This window comes from Gadus morhua, chromosome 1 (genome assembly GCF_902167405.1).
Source record: "Gadus morhua chromosome 1, gadMor3.0, whole genome shotgun sequence".
Lineage (NCBI taxonomy): Eukaryota > Metazoa > Chordata > Actinopteri > Gadiformes > Gadidae > Gadus > Gadus morhua.
Window position 1 is genome coordinate 7,328,782 of NC_044048.1, and position 21,395 is coordinate 7,350,176.

A 21,395-nucleotide genomic window follows, 5' to 3' on the forward strand; every position below is an offset into this window, starting at 1 on the left:
GACGGGGGGATCCCGAGGCGTTCCCAGGCCAGTGTTGAGATATAATCTCTCCACCTAGTCCTGGGTCTTCCCCGAGGTCTCCTCCCCACTGGACGTGCCTGAAACACCTCCCATTAACACAAACTATCCCAAGCAATATGTACAATATTAATTAATTATTATTTCATGTACATGAAACAATAATTTCATTAATAGCATAGTCTTAAAAATAAATAAAAATAAATAACATTTCAAATATGCGGACATCTCGCGGCGAGATTATCAGTCAGAGATGTTCGTTGCCGGCTCGTTGGCGCTTAAAAAATATGGACAAGTTTTTACTATTTTTTATTTCGAAAGAAATCAAGTTCAAACACGACTCGCGATGGCGAGGCTGAGGATGGGCTCGTTAATAGCCAGACTTGTGTTGGACTTGGCAGTTGTTCGGAGGGGGGTTATGCTGAGGTCAAGAAACGGAAGAAAATATTGCAGCCCACACAGTTCTGAATTAGCAATACAATGTTAGCACATGCTTGCTAGCAATGTTGGTGTGTTAAACCGTATGGATTAAAGTGGAATATTGCAAGACGTCCTGTGATCAAGACATCGATTTAAGGTAGGCCGTTTGGTTATTAAGTTTGCCCGTCGCAGCATATTGACTTGGGGCCCATGTGATTTTGTTTTGAAGTAGAACTAGATTCTAGGTTTGGCTCATGCCAAAGGATGGGTTTATCGTAGCCTGGTATGATCCGCCCTTAATAGAAGTATTATGAAGTATAATAGTATCAACAATAATAGCAACTATTGTATTAATGTTCCACATAGGCCTACATTTGAGACGTATCGCGCAACTAATGTGAATGCTTTGGAATGTACCGTGGCGACGGTGGGTCTGAGATGTGCAATTCACCACTATTGACAGGACAGCTAACCTTGTAGTTGGGGGACTGCTGACGGGCTGTTGATTGAGAGAACTATGTTGTTTGTTATATGTCGTGTGGCCGCAGTGCCACCTGGACTAGCAGTGAATGTGTACATGCCGCTAGGCTATTTTCATGTTGGCCTTCTTAAAGATCTTCCTCTATATTGTTCTATGTCTTTACGTCTTTATATCTGTGTGTGTGTGAGGGAGAGGGAGAAAGATAGCGCACGTTGAACTGTCAAATGATACGATCACACTCAATCACAGTGGTGCGATTAGTCTGTGTTGTTACTGTACTGTAAACTTGCCTCGTACGGGACCGCAACCACCCCAACCCGTGCCGAAAATGTCTTCCCGGCCGTGCCTCTGCCAAATTCAGGTGTTTTGATCAAGGTTTTTTTTTTTGACCAGCAACCTGAACCTTGAATTCATACAGCAACTGTTAAGCAACTGCAACAAATTATTTCTGGCGCCGCCACTGCTTCCGGGTCAGCTTGTTTAGGGGGCTCGCCATAGTGGCGAAGCAGGGGATAAACCTCTGGTAGTACCCTACCAGGCCCAGGAACAACTTCACCTGCTTCTTGGTGGTGGGCCGGGGCCAGTCCCGGATGGCGGCGACTTTGCTGTCCTGAGGCCTGACGTTCCCCCGTCCCACCCGGTAACCTAGGTACGCCGTCTCCTCCAGCCCCAGGCGGCACTTGGCGGGGTTGGCGGTGAGTCCGGCCCTCCTCAGCTCCGCCAGGACCGCCCTCAGCTGTCGGACGTGTATGTCCCAGCTTGCGCTGTGAATGATGATGTCATCGATGTATGCGGCCGCATATGCCTGATGAGGCCGAAGGATCTGGTCCATCATCCGCTGGAAGGTCGCCGGGGCGCCGTGGACACCGAACGGCAGGACCGTGTACTGATACAACCCCCCCGGGGTCGCAAACGCCGTTTTTCCCTGGCGGTCCGGGTGAGTGGCACCTGCCAGTACCCTTTAGTGAGGTCCAGGGTGGTGAAGTAGCGGGCCGGTCCCAGCCGCTCGATCAACTCATCCACCCTGGGCATGGGGTAGGCGTCGAACTCAGACACCTCGTTGAGTTTCCGGAAGTCGTTGCAGAACCGGAAACTGCCGTCGGGTTTGGGGACCAGGCGCTGCGAGACTCCTCGATGACGCGGAGACTAAGCATTCGGGTGACTTCCTCCCGGATGGCGTTCCGCCGGGCTTCTGGGACCCGGTAGGGGGGAACGCGCACCGTGATGCCGGGCGCCGTTTTGATGTCGTGTTGCGTTATGGTAGTTCTCCCGGGCAGCTCGGAGAAGACATCCTGGTGCTGGAGGATGACCTCCTCAAGGTCCTGCTTCTGGGCGGGACTGAGATCTTCCCCCATGGGGACTGCCGGTATGTCGCGCCGGGCGGCCAGGGCGAGGGTAGCCGGCGCCGCCGGGGTCAGGTTCGCCCTCCACTGCTTCAGAAGGTTGACGTGGTAGAGTTGGGTGGGTTTTCGTCTCCCGGGCTGCCGCACCCGGTAGTTCACAGGCCCCACCTGTTCCATGACCTCGTACGGGCCCTGCCACTTGGCCAAGAATTTACATTCAGACGTCGGGATCAGCATCATGACCAGGTCTCCGGGCCGGAACAGGCGTAGCTGGGCCCCACGGTTGTAGACCCGGGCCTGGGCCTGCTGGGCCTGCCGAAGGTGGTCCCGGACGATGGGCCAGACCTGGGCCATGCAGTCCCTCACCTGCTCCACATGGTCAACCAGGGTGCGATGGGGGGAGGGTCGACTCTCCCACGCCTCCTTGGCGAGGTCGAGGAGCCCCCGGGGTATTCTCCCGTATAACAGCTCGAAGGGGGAAAACCCTGTCGAGGCTTGGGGTACTTCGCGGACTGCGAAGAGTTCATGGGGCAGGAGCTGGTCCCAGTTTTTTCCGTCAGCGTCCATGACCTTCTTTAGCATCTGCTTTAGTGTCTTATTAAAGCGCTCTACCAACCCGTCGGTCTGTGGGTGGTACACCGAGGTCCGGAGCTGGGAGACCTGGAGGAGACTGAGCAGTTGTTTCATGACCCGGGACATGAAACAGGACCCCTGGTCCGTTAATACCTCCCGGGCTATCCCCACCCGGCTAAACAGTAGCATTAGCTCCCTGGCTACTGCCTTGGTGGTGGTGGCGCGGAGGGGAAGGGCTTCGGGGTATCTGGTGGCGTAATCTACAATAACCAGGATGTATCTATGTCCCCTGCTGGTCTTCGGGAGTGGGCCGACAATATCCAGGGCTATCCGCTCAAAGGGGACCTCAATGATTGGCATGGGGATCAGGGGGTTTCGTGCTGTGGGTCTCCGGGCCGTACGCTGGCATTCCGGGCAGGACTGACAATAGCGGACTACATCCCCTTTCACCCCGGGCCAGTAAAACCGAGCTAGCACTCTTTCCCTGGTTTTATCCATGCCTAGGTGAGCGCCTAGCAGGTGGGAGTGGGCCATGAATAGCACCTTACTAATGTAGGGCCGGGGTACTAGTAATTGTTCTACCACTTCTCCCCCTTTTTCTACGACCCGATATAACAAACCCCCCCTGGTGCTGAAGTGAGGGTGTGGGAGGCGACTCACCGAATCCCTCGCTTGTCCCTCATGGGCGAGGACGTGGCTCCAGGCGTGCTTTAGGGCGTCATCCTGTAGCTGGGCGCTGGCGAACTGTCCGGGTCGATGCGTTCTCCCCCCCCCCCCCGGTCGGGAGAAAATCCGAGAACTCGGTGAGCGGGGAGCTCTCGGAGCCTCCCGGTGGACCGGACTGCTCGGTCGCCGTCAGGGTGTCCGGCGTGTCCAAGGGCGGCCCCGCCGTCTTCACTCGGTGGAACCCTCCCGCCGAGTGCGCTGGGGTGCCTGGCGGGGTGGGTCCGTCCCCCTCGGTCCCGCCGTCCTCCTCCGACGTCTCCGCTGGGGTTCCGGGGACCGGCCGAGCCCCGTAAGCGGGTCGGACCGTCCGCCCGGTCCGACGCGATGGATCTCGCCGGAGCCGGGAACTCGGGCCGGGGTTCGGCAGGCGGGGTCCTCACGACCACGTGGCACGTGTCATAGGTGCGGGTGTCCCCGTGGACGGACGCACGCGACTTCTATGGGCTCGCCCCTCCGTCCCCCCTCAAGGTCTGGGCGTAGGAGGGTTACCACACTGCCGGTGTCTAGTAGGGCCTCCGTGTCCTTATTCCCCACCCTCACCGGGATAGTTGGGGCTCCGGATGTCAGGTGGGCCCAGCAGTTGGTCAGCAGACACGGTCCTGGTCGTCCCCCGTCTGCGAAGGCCGACGGCATGGACACGTCCCGGTTCCCGGTGCACTGTCGGGCTAGGTGTCCGGTTTGCCCACAAGTGTAGCATCGTCGGTCCTCCCGGAGCCCCGGGGCGACGGTCTGCGGTCTCGGTGGGACCCACTGTTGCCCGGCTCCCGGGCCTCGCTGGTCACTACGCGGCTCCGGGGCCCGCCCCCCAGCTGTTGGGCCACCTGCCAGTTTTCCAACTGTCGGATCAGCTCATCCACGGTGTCGGGGTGGTGGTGCGCGAAGGTTCTCCATGCGTCTGGGGGGAGCTGACGGATGGTGTTGTCTATAAGGACCCGATCCAGGATGCTGGGTCCTTCTCCCGTTGTGAGCCACCTCTGTATCAGCCGTCCGTGCTGGGAGACCTGCGCGTGCACCGCGCCTCGCATGTCGAATCGCCAGACATGGAAGCGCTGGGCTCTGGCAGCGAGGCTATGGCCATAATAGGCCAGGATGGCCTGCTTCAGGGTCGGGTGATGGCTGGCGTGCTCCGGCATCATGTCCTGGCTGGCCTGTTGGGCAGGTCCGGTTAGAAAGGGAGACAGGATGTGCGCCCACTGGTCCTCCGGCCACTTCTCCCGTCGGGCCGTCCTCTCGAACACCTCCAAGTACGCCTCCACGTCGTCGTCCGGTCCGAGCTTGGTAAGGTGGCTGGTTGGCGCGGCTGTCGGAGCCTCGCGCCCCGCTTGTTGGGTGAGCCATATCACCGCCTCTCGGAGAAGAGCGAGGCTCTCCGCGATTTCTCGTTGGTGCCGCTGTGCGGCGGCCACGGCGGCGGCGGCTTCCGGGTTCTGCATCAGGGTTGGGCGGATGATTCCTTGTAATCCGTAGCGAGGTCAAATTGCCTGCATTCTCCACCATGTCCACCGGGCCCGAGAATGTCTGGGTGAGGCAAGGAATCCCCACACTTGGCGGCTGGTTCAAAGCCCGGAGGGCATTTATTAGTTTGAACAGCGTTCTCCCCGGAGGGTAATGAAAATCATACTCTAGCTCCGAGAGCTAGGAAAAACAGTAGATCAAGGATTGAGCTTTCTCTGGCGGGTCTGATCGGTCCGGGTACGGCGCGGTTCTCCTCCCTCCGCTCGTTCGTGGGTCTGGTTACACTTCCAGCGTCTCGCACCAACTCTCCTTTGGGATGCGGGAAAGCGCAGGTTAACAACGTGTCTCACCCCCCCGCCCCAGGTGTTTCCCATCCCCCTCATTAGTGTGTCGGGAGTGCCGGCCTCTGGCTCCATCTGTCGGATGCAGCCGGTACAAGCCCACCACCTCTCCCCTGGGCCCTCCAGCCCGAGGGGTTGGGGACGGGTTGCCACAGTGAGCAGCACATTTTTCCAATTGTGAGTGTCAGGGATGACTTTTTTAAAGAGGCTATGCTTAGCTTCGAACCTCATCGTCCACAACTCCGTTAAAGGCCCATAGCAGCGAATGAGATGAGGGTAGTGGTCTATGAAGTGGTGTTTTAGCCTCAATCTGAAGTCCGGAAAGGTAGTTGTGAGCAACTTGCGATGATCCAGTAGTTTACAAGATAAATAACACAATGTTTCCTCTGAGAGTCTGTTACACACAACAATGTCAACAATTTCCTTAAGGTCCATTAAAATCTCCCATGCAGGCTCCTGTTCTGGTATCTTACATCCAATTATAAAAGGAAGTAGGCGCATTAGTGTCCAATTTTCATGTCCTTTACCACCAACAGTTCCTTTAACAAAGCTCGCTCTTGGAATTTTTTGTGGTTTGTTAACTTTGTCTGAGTCCTTGTATGGGATTTATAGACAGACAGACAGGCACACAGACAGACAGGCACACAGGCAGACAGACAGGGACACAGGCAGACAAGTAGAAAGACAGAGAGTCCGAGAGACAGGTTCAGGTCACTGAGGGACACACAGGGGAGACGCTGTAGAATATGAATGAGAAAAAGGAGAGAGGAGTGGGGAGAGAGAGGAGTGCAGAGAGAAAGAGAGAGAGAGAGAAAGGAGGGGCGAGAGAGTGATAAAGAGAGAGAGACAGAATGGCAGAGATATATAAGTGTGTGTTGACATGCTGACCATAAAGTAGCGTTTCACGATTTCTTGTCTCGCCAAACGTGTCTCCAGCGATAGTCTCCTTCCTGTGGATTCATCTCCTTCCTTCTCTCTCATGTCCTTCTCTCTTCTTCTTCTCTTGTGTCCTTTTCTTTCCCGTGTCCTTCCCTCTCTTTTCTAAGGACGCCATTGGACCAGAGCACATATTTTGTCTCCATGTTCTCTCGTCCTGCTGTGTTCCTCCTGCTCCGCTGGGCTCCGGGGTGGGGGGTGTGGTGGGTGGTGCTGTTGGGGCTCTTGCCCCAGGACCGGGCGGTGTACCTGGACACCCAGGCACCGCTGGTCAAGCACGGGGCTCCAGGCAGTCTGTTCGGCCTCTCCGTGGCGCTCCACCAGCAGACGCTCCACAGGACCCGATCTCTGTGAGTACACCTCGTTTTGAACAACTGTTGCCATGGAGAGTGTGGCAGCGTGTGTGTGTGTGTGTGTGTTTTTGTCCGTGTGCGCGCATTCATGCATGTCTTTGTATGTACTCAAGATCATTTTTGTTTGTGCACATGCGACCGTGTGTGTGTGTGTGTTTTGGTGTGTGTGTGTGTGGATCAGATAATTTAATCAGTAAAGACCTAATCTCCTCTGTAGGAAGAGGGAGGGGGAGGAGGGAGGCGGAGGAGAAAGGAGAGAGAAGGGAAGGAGGGAGAGGGAGGAGAGAGTTACAGAGGGCAGAGGGAGGACGGAGAGAGGAGAGAGAGGGGAGGGGGGGAGGGAGGGAATAGAGGACGGAGGGAGGACGAAGAGAGGAGGGAGGGGGAGGGAGGAGGGAGTGAGGGAGGAGTGAGGGAGGGGGAGGGAGGAGAAAGACAGGGGGGTAAAGGAGAGGGACATATAGAGGACAGAGAGAGGAGGGAGTGACGTCCTTTCCAGTTAGTCATTCATCAGAGGCTTTTATCCAAGGTGACCTGTAGGTAACGAGACTGTAGACAGTCCGGACTCATGATGATTCCAGGTGAACAGGGAGGATGTGTTGGTGGAGGTCTCATTAGCATTGGGTGGAGGTCTCAGTATGTGGAGGTCTCATTAGGTTGACCGTGTGATTGGTCATGTTATCTCCAGGGTGTTGTTGGGTGGTGTCATCATCTTATCTCCAGGGTGTCGGGTGGTGTTACTAGGGGAAGGGGAGGCAACATAATCCCAGGTATTTTTGGTGTAGTAAAGTTGTTAATTAACACAGACGTTGGTTAATCAAGCTAACACACACATACACATTGGATGCTGTCCAAATTGAAGAAATTAATATAACCAAAGGAAGACTCCAAAATACACGGCTGCAATAGCACCCCTGCTCCTAGTGTCTCTAACAGTGGGAAACTGCGTATCTGTTTTCAAATATTATATCTTACCCTTGCCCAATCTCCAGGTAGCTAATAAGAGCCTAAGTTGCAAATCAAACTAGAAAATGCATTTCCTGTAGAAAATGTGGTGAGTTCTGTAGCTCAAGGTGACGTTGAAAATATATTTTAGTAAAGCCACATACTGTAGTTTAAGACCTAAAGAAATGTTAAATGGCTTAAATTAAGTGAAGGGACTTGACCAGAGTCTAAATGGAGTAAACATGCAAACCATTTAAACAAATTAAAATGGTGGGAAACAAATAAAGTGAAGAGTTAAACAAATAGCTAACGTGATCTGGGGAATACATTTGAGAGAAAATAAAGAATAGCTGAGCTTCTGTGTGTGTGTATGTGTGTGTGTGTGTGTGTGTGTGTGTGTGTGTGTGTGTGTGTGTGTGTGTGTGTGTGTGTGTGTGGTGTGTGTGTGTGTGTGTGTGTGGTGTGTGTGTGATGAATTAGAAAGGTATGTTATTGAACTTATTCCTTCAGATCTAATTAATCTAAAGCTCACAAAAGGATGAGGCTTATACCCTTTGACTCCTTTGAGTTTCAGCTTTTATATGGCGTATCATTTGTGTGATAGCATGTGTTGCCACATCGGATTGGGAATTTCCAGCACAACTACACCTAATTATTAACTATGACGTTATGTGGGAAACAAGGAACCTCTCATCTATCTCTCACACACACACACACACACACACACACACACACACACACACACACACACACACACACACACACACACACACACACACACACACACACACCTCACATGGTCTGTGTAAAGAACACATTGACAACAGCAGAAAATGGATCTTCAATGAGATTACATTAATAAATGTAAAAGACGGTGATGGTGATAACCATTACCACCTGAATGCGACCTAATTTATTTTTTACTACTTTTACGTTACACACACGCACACACGCACGCTTTGTGTGCAGGGACACAGAAAATGTATGATTGGTACATGAGCTAAAATAAAAAAAACTCAAAATAGTCATGCATAAAATGTTCTTACATTTATGAGGAACTTCAACTTGAAATAATCTTACAAGAACTTAAAGAACATAAACCAGGGAACTATGGACAATCAACGCCAGCTCAACTTATACATCCTGCATCAAATCCCCTTACAACTGGCGTGGAGGTTTGAGTGACAAGTCTGATGGCCGTCCCTCGCCCCATATTACTATTGGACAGGTGCCCATCTCTCACCCCTTAATGCTAACATTATTGGGTCAAATCAACCTTACGTCTATTGGTATTGATTGATGTTTGTTAAAATAATTATACAAATCCTGCGTTTTTTTCAAAACCTGCCCAAATTGTATTTACTCTACACTGCTATGTATTGTATGTACAATGCAGATTTTCCAGCCTAATGTGACCAAATCCGCCCAATCTGGCAACACTCTACTTACTGTGAGTCTGAACAAAATTTAACCGTGATTGGTTGAGAGCACTTCAATATCAATAAACCTTACCAATATAGCTAGGACCTAGCCTGGTCCTACCAGACCATCGTACTTCATTTCATTTGTACAGAAGGTCTGGAACTGCCCAATTGACAAACCTTCACTCACTTGAAGGCGGGTGTCTGTTGAAGTTTTAAAATGATTGGATCTGCCCAGTGGCACTCTAGATCTGCCATACCCAATCGCATAGCGTTTGATCGTGACGTATATTCATGCGACGGGACCGGCTCCTTCACCACTAACGGAGCCAGCTGGAAAATCAAACTTTTCCCAAACCCGGTGGGGTGAAGCGCCACAACATCATGGCCACCAACAAAACTCAGCAAAGCTTGTTCTTGCTCCGGCTTTAATTGATCGATATTCGGGAGCGATCCCACAACAGACCGAATAGCGTCTCTCGTATCCTTCTCCATTGTCTTCCTGGTCTTCCTCTGACTACAACTGAAACTGGCGCGCGACCTCGACGTCATCATTCTCAGCCACTCCCTCTGTTCGCTGATTGGACCGCCAAAAATCTGGCTTCCAAGGAATCCATGCATATGAAGCAGACCCAGACCTAGTACTGAAGTGAAATGAAAATTGAGCGGAAGTAGGTAGGTGGGCGGTGCCAGGCTATCTAGGACCCCCATTGATTGGTCAAACCTGCTGTTCCCAAGTCCCAAAGTCGTGATATTTCTAATTTCTTCTGACTTTATTTTGCAGCGAGTAACAAAGGGGAAATGTATCGAAGCAAAAGTATACATTTTATTTAGGAAAAGTAGCGAGGTAAAGTGAAAGTTGCTAGAATGTAAATACTCAAGTAAAGTACAAATCACGAAAAACAACTTATGTACAGTAACAAAGTATTTTTACTTCATTACTATACACCACTGGTAGTGTAATCACCTTATCTCGAGGGTGTTGTGGTTTAACCATCTCACCTCCATGATGTTGGTAGGGGTCATTATCTTAACTCAAGGATGTTGGAAGGTGTCACTATCTTATCTCCAGGATGTTGGTTGGTGCCCCGAAGGAGAAGGCGGAGCCTTATGTGAGAGCCAATCACACAGGAGGGGTGTACAGCTGTCCAATCACTGCTGACCAATCAGATTGCTCAAGAATCACCCTGCTTGGCTCAGGTAACAAGTCTCCTTATGTCAGACGTTTGGGGAGTGTCTAGTGATGTAGGGGAATGTCTAGGGCGTAGGGGAGTGTTTAATGGCGTAGGGGGGTGTTAAGTGGTGTAGGGGCGTGTCTAGTGATGTCGGGGAGTGTATATTGGTAAGACGGAGCAGTAAGTGTGTTAGTGGAGTGTCTCTGGGTGAAGATGGTGTGGTTAGTGTTAGTAGAGTGTCTCTTGGTGAAGATGGTGTGGTTAGTGTGTTAGTGGAGTGTCTCTTGGTGAAGAAGGTGTGGTAAGTGTGTTAGTGTAGTGTCTCTTGGTGAATATTGAGTGGTTAGCGTGGTGAAGATGGTGAAATAACAAACTGCTATAATAGATCTAGAAGTTTGTTCCAGATCTGTGGAGCTTAAGAATAAATGCTGCTTCTGCATGCTTGGTTGGTAACCATCGAAAAATGGATGACCTGGGAGCTCTAGTGAGCTCATAACACAAAAGCAGACCAGATTGATTTGGATCCTAAAATTGTTTTATACTTAACGCAACAAATTTGTGATACTTTTTTCCTGCAGTAATTTTAGCACTGGAGTAATGCTTTCTTAGTCTAGCAATGTATGTGGGTTGTCTTGGTATACTAAAGTTGAATACAGTAATGTTTGCTACAGTAAAGTTTTGTATTGTAAATGGTATGTAGTTCAGTTTGATATAGGGAATTTTGATACAGTAAAATATAGTAAATGTAAGTTTGAGAAAGTTAAGTTTGATAAAGTAAACTGATACAGTAAAGTTTGGTCAATTTTAGTTGGACATGGTCAATATGATAATGTGAAGTTTGTTAAAGTAAATGGTTGCTGTACTCCACCAGATACTGAGCTGGATGAGGCTGAGGACCTGATAGAGGACATGTGGCTTGGTGTGTCAGTAGCCAGTCAGAAACAGCCAGCTGGACCAATCCTAGTGAGTCTATCCAATCAAGGACCATCTCATAAATTGTCAAATCATGGGTCACAATTATCCAACCAATAATTCCTGATTCTGCCCTCAGATATGTGGACACCGCTTTGTCAAACTTTATGGGGCCTTTAAATTAAGACATATGATTGGCAAATGTTATCTCCGCGGCAACGATCTCCAACAATACCATGACAGCATGCACTGGCAGAACCCAAACCAAGTCTGCAGGTAACCTTTGGTTTTGAATATGGTATTCAATGTTTTCATCTGGTTTTAACATCTGGTTTTACATGTGGTATTTAAGGTTCAAAGATTATTTGTTATTTCAGGTTTTAATCTGGTTCTATATGTGGTATTTAAGGTTGAATCTGGTTTGAAACTGGTTTTAGATTTGGTATTTAATTTTAACCTGGTTCTACATGTGGTATTGAAGGTTTTCATCAGGTTTTAATCGGATTGAACATGTGCTAGTTAAGGTTTGAACCTGGTTTTATTCTGGTTCTACATGTGTTAATATTGTTTGAATCTGGTTCTACATGTTGTATTTAAGGTTTTAATCTTGTTTTAACTGATTTGACCTGTGGTATTTAAGGTTTTAATATTATTTCAAGATGATTATACATTTGGTATTTAATGGGGTAATCTGGTTCTAATCTGATTAAATGTGGTAGGCTATTTAAGGTCTTAATCTGGTTTTGATCTGATTTTTCATGTTATTTATGGTCTCAACCTGGTTTTGATAACATTTGACATGTGTTATTTAGGGTTTTAGTCTGGTTTTAATCTTATTTACATTGAGTATTTATTGTATTAATCTGGGTTTATAGATGGCACTTTGGGTTAGTGAAGGCTTTTTGCATACTGGTTGCATCAGGGTACTGATGTAAATTCCCGGGTGCAGGAGCATTAGCTCCACTACTCAGTTTACATAATGGCAACATGATTTTTTTACGCGTCTATATCTGGGTTGAAATATGTCAAAAGGCAATGAGTTGAGATTTTGTGTGTTCCAGCCATCGCGGCGACGTCTCTGGAGAGGTGATGTGTAACATGGGGATATCAGCTGACATCAGTCAGACGGAAGTTCTGGTCGGAGCTCCAGGAAGCTATGTGTGGCAAGGTCAGTTAAGTTCTGTTTCATCTCTTCTCATTTGATCTGTGGTCTTTTCTCATTCTATCTGAATTCCTCTCCTAATGATATTTGTTCCACCTGTGTGTGTTGTATGTTGGTGTGTGTGTCTGTCTGTATGTGTGTTTGTGTGTGTCTATGTGTGATTACCAGGTAATGTCCATGTATCCTGGGAGAATCCAGAGATTTTCTACAATCCTGAACAAAGCTCCTTTCCAAACATGGACAAACGGCACACCTACATCGGTAATAAACCTATAACATACTATAAAAACCAATGCACCAACTGCTGTTTATTCCTGTTTATTGAATGAATCCCAGAATCAATCAAATAGATAGTCGCCATCTTTGATATCCCTAGTGATAATGGCTTATGGGTAAAATACGGAACGGTACTTAAGATACCTTCTGAAATTCATCTAAAATTAAGTTTGTCATGACTTTAAATAGTTTGGCTATGTTTAAGCTGAGGGAATACTGACCCTGTACAGCTTACGCAAAACGTTTTTTTTTATATACTTACCATGTTTTAAAAATAATTTATATGAATTTACTTTTAGAGTGATTTCTTTCTGTAAGGCAGGGATTTAAGACTTGAGAAGTCTTTAATTAATATTCTTAATTGCTATTTTCAGATACTCATAGTCTCCATTGCTTAGATCTTTGCACATTTTGGAGACACGTGACACATGATTAATCTAAGCAGTGTTAGTTAGCGGTACTTTTACTGTTCAACTTTAGTATGTACACAGCCAACCACAACGATGACTATCACTAACATTAGTTGTTGCAGTGATTGCTGGTCAAAAGAGAATGTAGTGCTAGTGACCACAGTAAAGTTGTCAAATATCCAATATTTAACGTCACATAACTTTACATAAAGTTAACTTACCTAACCCTAACCCTGCGGTATGGTAGAGGATGGGGAGCGGACAGTTGTTAGATCCTGGAGCGTTATTGGTCACGAAAACTGTGACCAAAATCCATGAAACTAAGAAAAACTGAACTCCCCTTACCTGTTACCCCTTTTGAACAATGGATAAAATAAATGAAAGAATCAATTTTGACCTCATTCAGAGCGTCACCACGGTCTTTACCTTTTAAAGATGCCATCAATAACCTATCCTCAACACCTATTGTCAACAAAGTCATGTGACTGTACCTAGGAGGCTCGTCACCCATTAGGGCCCCTGGATGGTCACACCTCCTCCTCTTTGCTTTATTAGCCTCACCCAAGGCCTGCAGGTGTGTTTGTATGTTTGGGACTCCACACTCAACAATCCATCACTGTGATGATTGCCTTTTGTCCCAGAGGATTGTGTGTGTTTTTTACACTTTCTATCTTTCGTTACTGCGATAACAATTTGCTTGTGAGCGTGTTTTTCATCTGCATTAAAATAACAGTTAATCTCTTCTTTATGTAGCAGGTAGCCTTAATGGTTGAACCTGCTGCTAAGCAATTATGCTGTATCTTGCGGCTTCAGGCACGCTAAGTGCTCTTTGTGTAAGCATACTGTTTGTTTCATACAGGTAAGAAAGGTTTTAGGGCGTGATTACTGAGTATCTCTTCCTATATTAATTCCAACTGGGTTCACTTAATCTCCCTGTAAAACTGCTGTACGCCGTTGGTTTGGATTTGTGGGATACCCCCCCTCATGCGTTTGAGAGGGGGAGGAGGTGAGTTTAGATGTACCCTATTTAATTTGCTATTGCCATCTTCCCTTTTGCCTCTGTGCGCAGTTAGTGGAATGGTTTGCTTTCCTCTCCCTGTGTAGGAAATATATTGGTATTGTAGGCATCAGATTGCTTCCCCATATGCCATGCTATGCATACAGTGGGTGTTTTCTTATGAGTTACATATACATTATTTATTTCACCATTTTTTATTGTAAGTGATTGTGACCAGCTGTTAGCGGATTTATTATTGGTTCCCCTTTTCCAGCTATCAGTAGCTGTTTGTGTTTTTTACCGTTCAATTCTGTGCTCTTTGTTAATACATCTTTCAAATATTCACATGCACGATTGGCTTCAGCCATAGCAACGTTGTTGTTATTTTTTTTAGAAGCCATGGCATGCCGGTTACAATAAATTCTCGGGTGTTGGTAAACATTGCCTGAGCATCGTTCACTATCGCGTGAGGGTCGTTCAATATCGCGTGAACGATGCTCTTGCACACGTTCATGCACATCACTGATGGTCTCTGGGATAGGTAGATGATGGCATAATTCAAGGTAAAGACTGTGGTGACATTCATCCATCGGTCTCATAGATCCATAGTAATAGTAATCACTTACGTTTTTCTCTCATCTGCTTCCATTGATTACGGGGAACTCAGTGAAATGCTTAAACTGTCGGATCGAGCACTGGGCTGGTAGAAAACATAATGGTATGGTGCTTCTCGTTTGACGATGAGTTTGTGGAAAATAACTATTTCTCAAAAAAGTACTCCTTCAAGTTAATGACTTGTAAGAAAGCCTCACACAACTTATTTTATTAGATGAAAAGTGAGGTATTGGGTTACATAGTAGCGTAACCATGGATTGACCCTGACGTCTTAATGATGGTTTTCATATGTAACTGTTTTAATTGAAAACCATCCCTGAATCTGTTTCTTTGTAGATGCAAAGTGAAAGACAAAAGTGATAAAAGGTTAAGTGAGTAACATACTAGGGCCATGCAAGACCCTAGTCCAAATGTAATTCCATCGTTTTAAAAACATAGGATAAGATTAAGACAAAGACTTAAAATGAACTCTTTGGAAATGTAGTTCTCAAAATTGGAACATAGCCGCCCCTAAATGATAACATGCCCCTAAACTATAGTATGGCTAAACCCTTAAATCATAACAACACAGCCCTGTCCCTTAATGATATCATAGCCCTGCCCCTAAATTATGACATCATAGTTTGATAGTGGGCAGTGCCAAGCTATAACACAGGGTTTGGTTTCCCTGGTTTTCCCCAGTTAAGTCTTAAGAGACTTAACTGTTAAATAGGAATGCAAAGCCCACCCTAGTTTTATGTAGACTGAATATTCACTGTGTGTGTGTGTGTGTGTGTGTGTGTGTGTGTGTGTGTGTGTGTGTGTGTGTGTGTGTGTGTGTGTGTGTGTAGGATACTCTGTGGCGCTTGCCACACATTTACTGAGCAAAGAAGCTGTAACCATCGTAACAGGTAATACAGTTAATCCCCATTGATCAGACAGACAGACACAGAGAGGTAGACAGACATGTGTGTTTGTTCAGGGGCTCCTCGTGATGATTTCAGAGGGTCAGTGTTTCTGGCTGACAGGAGAAACCGCATCCTGGTTGTCAACCAATCGCTGCACGGGGAGCAGATGGGAAGTTACTATGGAAACGCTCTGGCTGTTACTGATCTCAATAATGATGGGTGATAACTACACGCATGCAAACTCACTCACATTACTATTAATTACTATACATATATATATGTATATATAAATATATATATACTCATCAATCTTCTCTGTCCCCACCTCCCATTTCATCATCTCCTATCTCCTCACCTCTCCTCCCTAGATGGAGTGACCTCCTGGTGGGAGCTCCATTTTATTTCCAACCTGACCAGAAGCAGGGTGGAGCGGTGTACGTGTACATGAACCAGGGGGGTTGGCTAAGGCTCCGGCGGGTCCTGCACGGCCCCTGGGGCTCAGCCTTCGGGATGTCTCTGGCCAGTGCTGGAGACCTCAACCAGGATGGCTACCAGGGTACTAGTATATATATATTCATAGAGATGTACGTATGTTCCATTGGTCTCCAAGTGCAAGTCAAGCGCTTGTTCTAGCTTCAATCCAAACAATGTGTATTTGGCTGACAGGCCGTCAGCTGGAGAAAGAGGTTTCATTTCATGGTAACGGCTCAGTTAAACTTTGTGCTATTTTTTTTTTAAGCTAGTGTTTGAGTATTATAATGACAGATGATTTGCATCTGAAATGTGGTTGGCATTACATTACAAATGTCTGAGAAGCTTAACCATCTCATGGACACGGCCATTAACCGCTGCCCAGACGAAGCCTCGTACATCCACACAATGTGGAGTTTCAACAGGAATTTTCGACCTTGCAAAAATAATGGGACCTGAGTTTGGAGTCGAGTGGATAATAACAAAAACTGGGAAAGACAGGGAAAAAAGACAGGGAAAAATATATCATTTGATTCCAGACTTTTCGGAATAACAATATTTGGGTAAAACAAGAGTACTGTGTTAAAAACCATAAAACTGCCCATGGAATAAAACACGTTGGGCTATCCTCCTTACTGGAAAAAATATCCCACTTTAGGTCCATTATTACTCTAGTTATACCATGGTTATCAACCATGATTTGCTATAAGTTACTTTCATCAAGGCAGCAGTGTTTTAGGGTAAATTATAACGTTGGTTAAATTATTTAGGAAAGAACAGCTGATACAGCAGTCAGGGGCGGACTGGCCATCGGGAGGTTCGGGAGATTTCCCGAACGGCCGGACGTTTTCAGGCCGAGCCGGCCGGCTGTAATTCTTTTTGATTTTTTTTTAGATTTTTTTATTATTATATATTTATATATTTTTTTTTTTTGTAAAAGATGTAAAAAAAAAATGAAAAAGTTAAGTAAGCCGTGATTTGGGGTGGCCTGCTGCCGGATATTTGCTTACAGCGCGAAACGGAGCTCTTGCCTGACGGTGAAACGGGGCCGATGTATTAATGTCAATTTAGAGGGGGGAGAACCCCCACAGTGTATGGGGGCAAAGCGAGCGGCCAAAGCGAGCGGCCAAAGCGAGCGGCCAAAGCGAGCGGCCGAACGGCCCCTCCCAACTTGGACTGCTCCGCGGTCTGTCATTTCTGATTGGCTCAGCCTGACACACGGCCGGGTCACTTACTTCTCGTTGATCTCACTGAAGTTACACAGAAATACGAAAATGTCAAAAAGGAAAAAAGGTGGTGGGGAGGAAAAAGAATTGGGTGGCGCTCAGAAGTTGAGGTTGAAAAGGAAAAAAATGTTAGAGCAAGACGCAGCCAAATGTGCTAAATTAACCGACCTTTTCCGTGGAAAAGCCAAGGTTGACGGCGACGCCCCTGTCAGCGAGACCAATGGTTAGGCGGGAACAGGACACAGCAGCATAGCTATGACAGGTGCACTAGCGAGCATGTTTGGCAATATAATAATGACTTAAACTAATTATGGAAGTACCAGAGACGTCGGAGAACAATTCATAATATTGTAATGCCCACGGAAGAGGCAGCGAATGAAGTATTGATTAGAGAGCGATTTATTAGATACCACCGCTAATAAACCATTGGAACACTTCAACACCGGTAACCACAGCAACGGACAACAAACCCCGGCCCGCCCCCATCTCCCAAACCCTGTGTATGTGTATGACAATTTTTTTCCACTAAAATAATTGTATCTTGCACTATTTAGATCATTTTCAGCCTTGATTTACCTTTCTAGGCACATGCAATTTCTAATATTTTGTACAAGGACAAGATTGCTTATAAAATATTTCCCAGTGATCTTCACAATATTCTAAACACATGCACATCCCAACATTGACATGCCGTTGCAATGCACATATCCACGGATAAGGACTAGTTTTTATTATTTTACACCGTGGCAAAATTCTACGCACGCTATTCCCGCGGTCTCATAAAAGGCCTCTCCATCCCAAAGTCCCGGGCCAAATTTTTGGGCCAGTCCATCCCTGACAGCAGTAATAATTGTTACAAAGTGGTCTTAAGAGACTTAACTGTTAAATAGGACTGCGGAAAGTGGTTTTCCAGCGTTGACTTCCGCCTGTGGTCCAACACGCAGTTGCACGGAGTGCAAAATAATTTGCCCCCACTGTCGTGTAACAATCCGGGAAACTGCTTTGCACGGTCTTTTGCACTTATCTTTGTTGGCAAATGAAACCGCTTCATCTTATTCTTCGTTGTTGGGTTTGCGATGACGTACACGTCGCGTAATTACGTTACTCCATAACGTTCCCATGGCAACAGGGGGAAATGGCTGCTTTTTTTCGCGGAAATTGTCAATTTATGCGGTGAAAGTGCGGCATATTTGAAAAAATGCAGCCCCCGCATGAATATGCGGATTTAGGCTGATTATGCGTTGAATTATACGATCTTATAATCACGTTTTTCTGGAGGGACTGTACAATACGTAACTATCGTTTGATAATGTATTGCGTATATCATTAAATAGAACCAGTTACCGCATATCATATGTGTGTTAAGTTTTCTTTGCCAACATTTATTTGAGGACTCAGTATTTCTGATGTTGTGGAAGAAAACGCTATACCATGTGTGAAATAGGCCATATTATTTGGCCATGAACTGAGCCATTTGGAGTTGGAAATTCAGGTGGTCATGCATCTGTCTCATCGGAGACTGCAAACACGCTGTCAAAATATCAACTCGTCAGATTCAAATGCGCTCATGGATCATAAAGGGGATGGGAGATTAAGATATAACATTCAACAATTCGATTCAGGATTAAGATTTAAATATAAGATTTAGCTGCCAATTTACCATTAATATTTAGGATTTAGATTAAAGTATAAGATTTTGATTTTGATATAAAATGTAGATTTTGATTTAGGATGTACTAATTTGTACTAACTACATTAAATATGCTACCTTACCACATTAAGTATCTAACTACAATGAGTGCAATTACATATTCAATTAAGTATCCAACTACATTAAGTATATTTACTAGTGCTGTCAGTTAAACGTGTTATTAACGGCGTAAACGGAAACCAATTTTAACGGCGTTAATTTTTTTATCGCGCGATTAACGCAATTTCTTATTTACATTTTTATTTTTATTTTTTCCTTTGGCTCAAAACAAAGAAGCATTAGCCTGACTGCTATGTTCAAGGCAGTATGTTTGTATGTTCATCTTTTAATTGCACTATAGGCTTTCTTTTGCATCATCTTGTTTTGATCAGTATATGCTCCTTGTGCAAAAACATTTGCACAAGGCAAGCCGATGCACTTCTCCATGTTGATAAGAGAATTAAAATCTGGTTATTACACATACTGTGTATGTGCATACATTTAGAATATGCTACATTAAGTTTTCTAATAACATTAAATATACTACCCTTCTACATTTAGTATCTTACTACATTAAATATACTACCTTACTACATTAGTTATACTAGCATCTGAGAGTTAAGTAAAGTGTGTGTGTGTGTGTGTGTGTGTGTGTGTGTGTGTGTGTGTGTGTGTGTGTGTGTGTGTGTGTGTGTGTGTCAGACTTTGCTGTCGGAGCACCTTTTTTTCAAACAGGAAGTGTTTATATCTGGACAGGAAGTTCCACCGGTATCTCCCAAGAACCAAGCCAGGTAACACACACACACACACACACACACACACACACACACACACACACACACACACACACACACACACACACACACACACACACACACAGTATAGGGGGCAACTAGCAGCATTAAAATGTTTGTAAACTTTATTATCGAACATTACAATAACATTACAATGACTTTTAGAGACCCAAAAATCCCCCCCTTATTTCCGAAAGGACCATACCAGTCTGGTAATCATATCATTTTCACTGGGACACTACCGGACTAGCGATCCTACCATCAGAACTGTGAAAATACCAGTGTGATCATACTATCGTCTGTGGGACATTACAAGTGTGATCATTCCATCTTCACCAGGTGAATGCCGGTCTCTGATCATAACATCTGAACCGGGACAATACCTTACTGTTAATCAATCCGGTAACACGCAATTTCGTGTTCATGCTCCCGACAATGAATTTATTAAATCGTCTGCCCAGAGCATGAAATGTAGTATAAATTGGTCCACAGTGGAAACGTAGTAGTTTTACAATGACGGCTTTAAACATGTGACACGCCTACGTGTTTTTGGCCAATATTTTTCAAAGGGCCTTCATCTACGTCACGTGACCGTTAAGGTTGCTATGGACGATGCTGTCGCTGAAAACTAAACATGGTGCATTTGATTATCAGTTGCAATCTTAACATTATTCTGCATTAAAATGCGTTTTGATAAGAGTTCTAGTTAGAAATTTGTATATACAAAATATATACTACGGCAGCTCAGCTGCAATACACAACATCGTTATGGAAACAGGTGCGCTGTGGTTTGGAGCCGAGCTGTTGAATGGAGTAAAAGTTGGCTGAATCATTTATCTTTAAATTAGTAAATTACAGAAGTGCACTATTAAGGTAATACATCAAATGTCTTTCCGGTTATTTCTTCAACAGAATAAAGCCGATTCTAGTCCCTCACAAAACCCAAATAACCATGAAAAACGCCATGAGTGGTTTAAATGACCAACAAACTATACAATACATTCTACACTGAATGAAGATTATGACAATAAAAGGCACATTTCTAACTAGAACATTGTAACAGAAACAATGTTAATTGGACGCAGGCCTATGAAAAGAATAAGCCCAAATGTCACAATTAGAAACATTATTGTAAACCTACTGCGTTGTCCACTGTTGACCAAGTTATTTATACTACATTCTGGTGTAAGACTGGGTTTAACGGACGTGGTTAGTTTCAGTTTTTAGGAGGTCTGCTGCAAAAATCTGAAATTTGATGCACGTTTTTACTTATACTTAACTATAGGATTATACATTGGTATAAATGTTGAGAAACGCTCCCATTCAAAATGCTTTGATTTATATTTTGTCTGTGTAGCACGAAAAAAAGTCGCACAATCGTGCTCTGGGACAGGATTCAATAGATTTACGTTATACTGGGTTGGTTAATAATACTATCTTCACCATGACAATAGTGGCCTGCTGTTATACCATTTGAACTTCGACAATGCCATTCTGTTTATTATACCATCGTGAATGGTACTTAAGAACAGGTGGGATTTATCAAGATTCATTACTTTGGTTGTGAGGGCCGCTGTAACCCAGTGTCCGTCCTCACGGGAAGGGGGGGTCTACATTACTACTAAGACTACATTACTTGTACTGAAACTTTGCTCGTCTCTCTTTTAGTGTAGCAAAGCGGTCAATGACTTTCTCATTGAAATCACGCATGTTGAGGACTAGTTCCCTCTCCATGGAGAGCATGGCCAGTGCATTCTGGCAATTGAAA

At 45.7% G+C, this 21,395-nt stretch overlaps 1 protein-coding gene across 1 annotated transcript in view; it reads left to right on the top strand.

Annotated features, from left to right (window-relative positions):
* Positions 1–6,185: 6,185 nt before the first annotated feature.
* LOC115548764 (integrin alpha-3) overlaps positions 6,186–21,395 on the top strand; it is a 46,323-nt gene continuing 31,113 nt past the window's right edge. The window contains exons 1-10 of the mRNA XM_030363590.1: positions 6,186–6,643; positions 10,085–10,212; positions 11,059–11,150; positions 11,239–11,375; positions 12,161–12,267; positions 12,430–12,522; positions 15,390–15,449; positions 15,521–15,665; positions 15,815–16,002; positions 19,536–19,624. Coding sequence (XP_030219450.1) covers positions 6,438–6,643; positions 10,085–10,212; positions 11,059–11,150; positions 11,239–11,375; positions 12,161–12,267; positions 12,430–12,522; positions 15,390–15,449; positions 15,521–15,665; positions 15,815–16,002; positions 19,536–19,624 — 1,245 coding nt within the window. The 5' untranslated portion in view covers positions 6,186–6,437. The remainder of the gene's footprint in view (positions 6,644–10,084; positions 10,213–11,058; positions 11,151–11,238; positions 11,376–12,160; positions 12,268–12,429; positions 12,523–15,389; positions 15,450–15,520; positions 15,666–15,814; positions 16,003–19,535; positions 19,625–21,395) is intronic.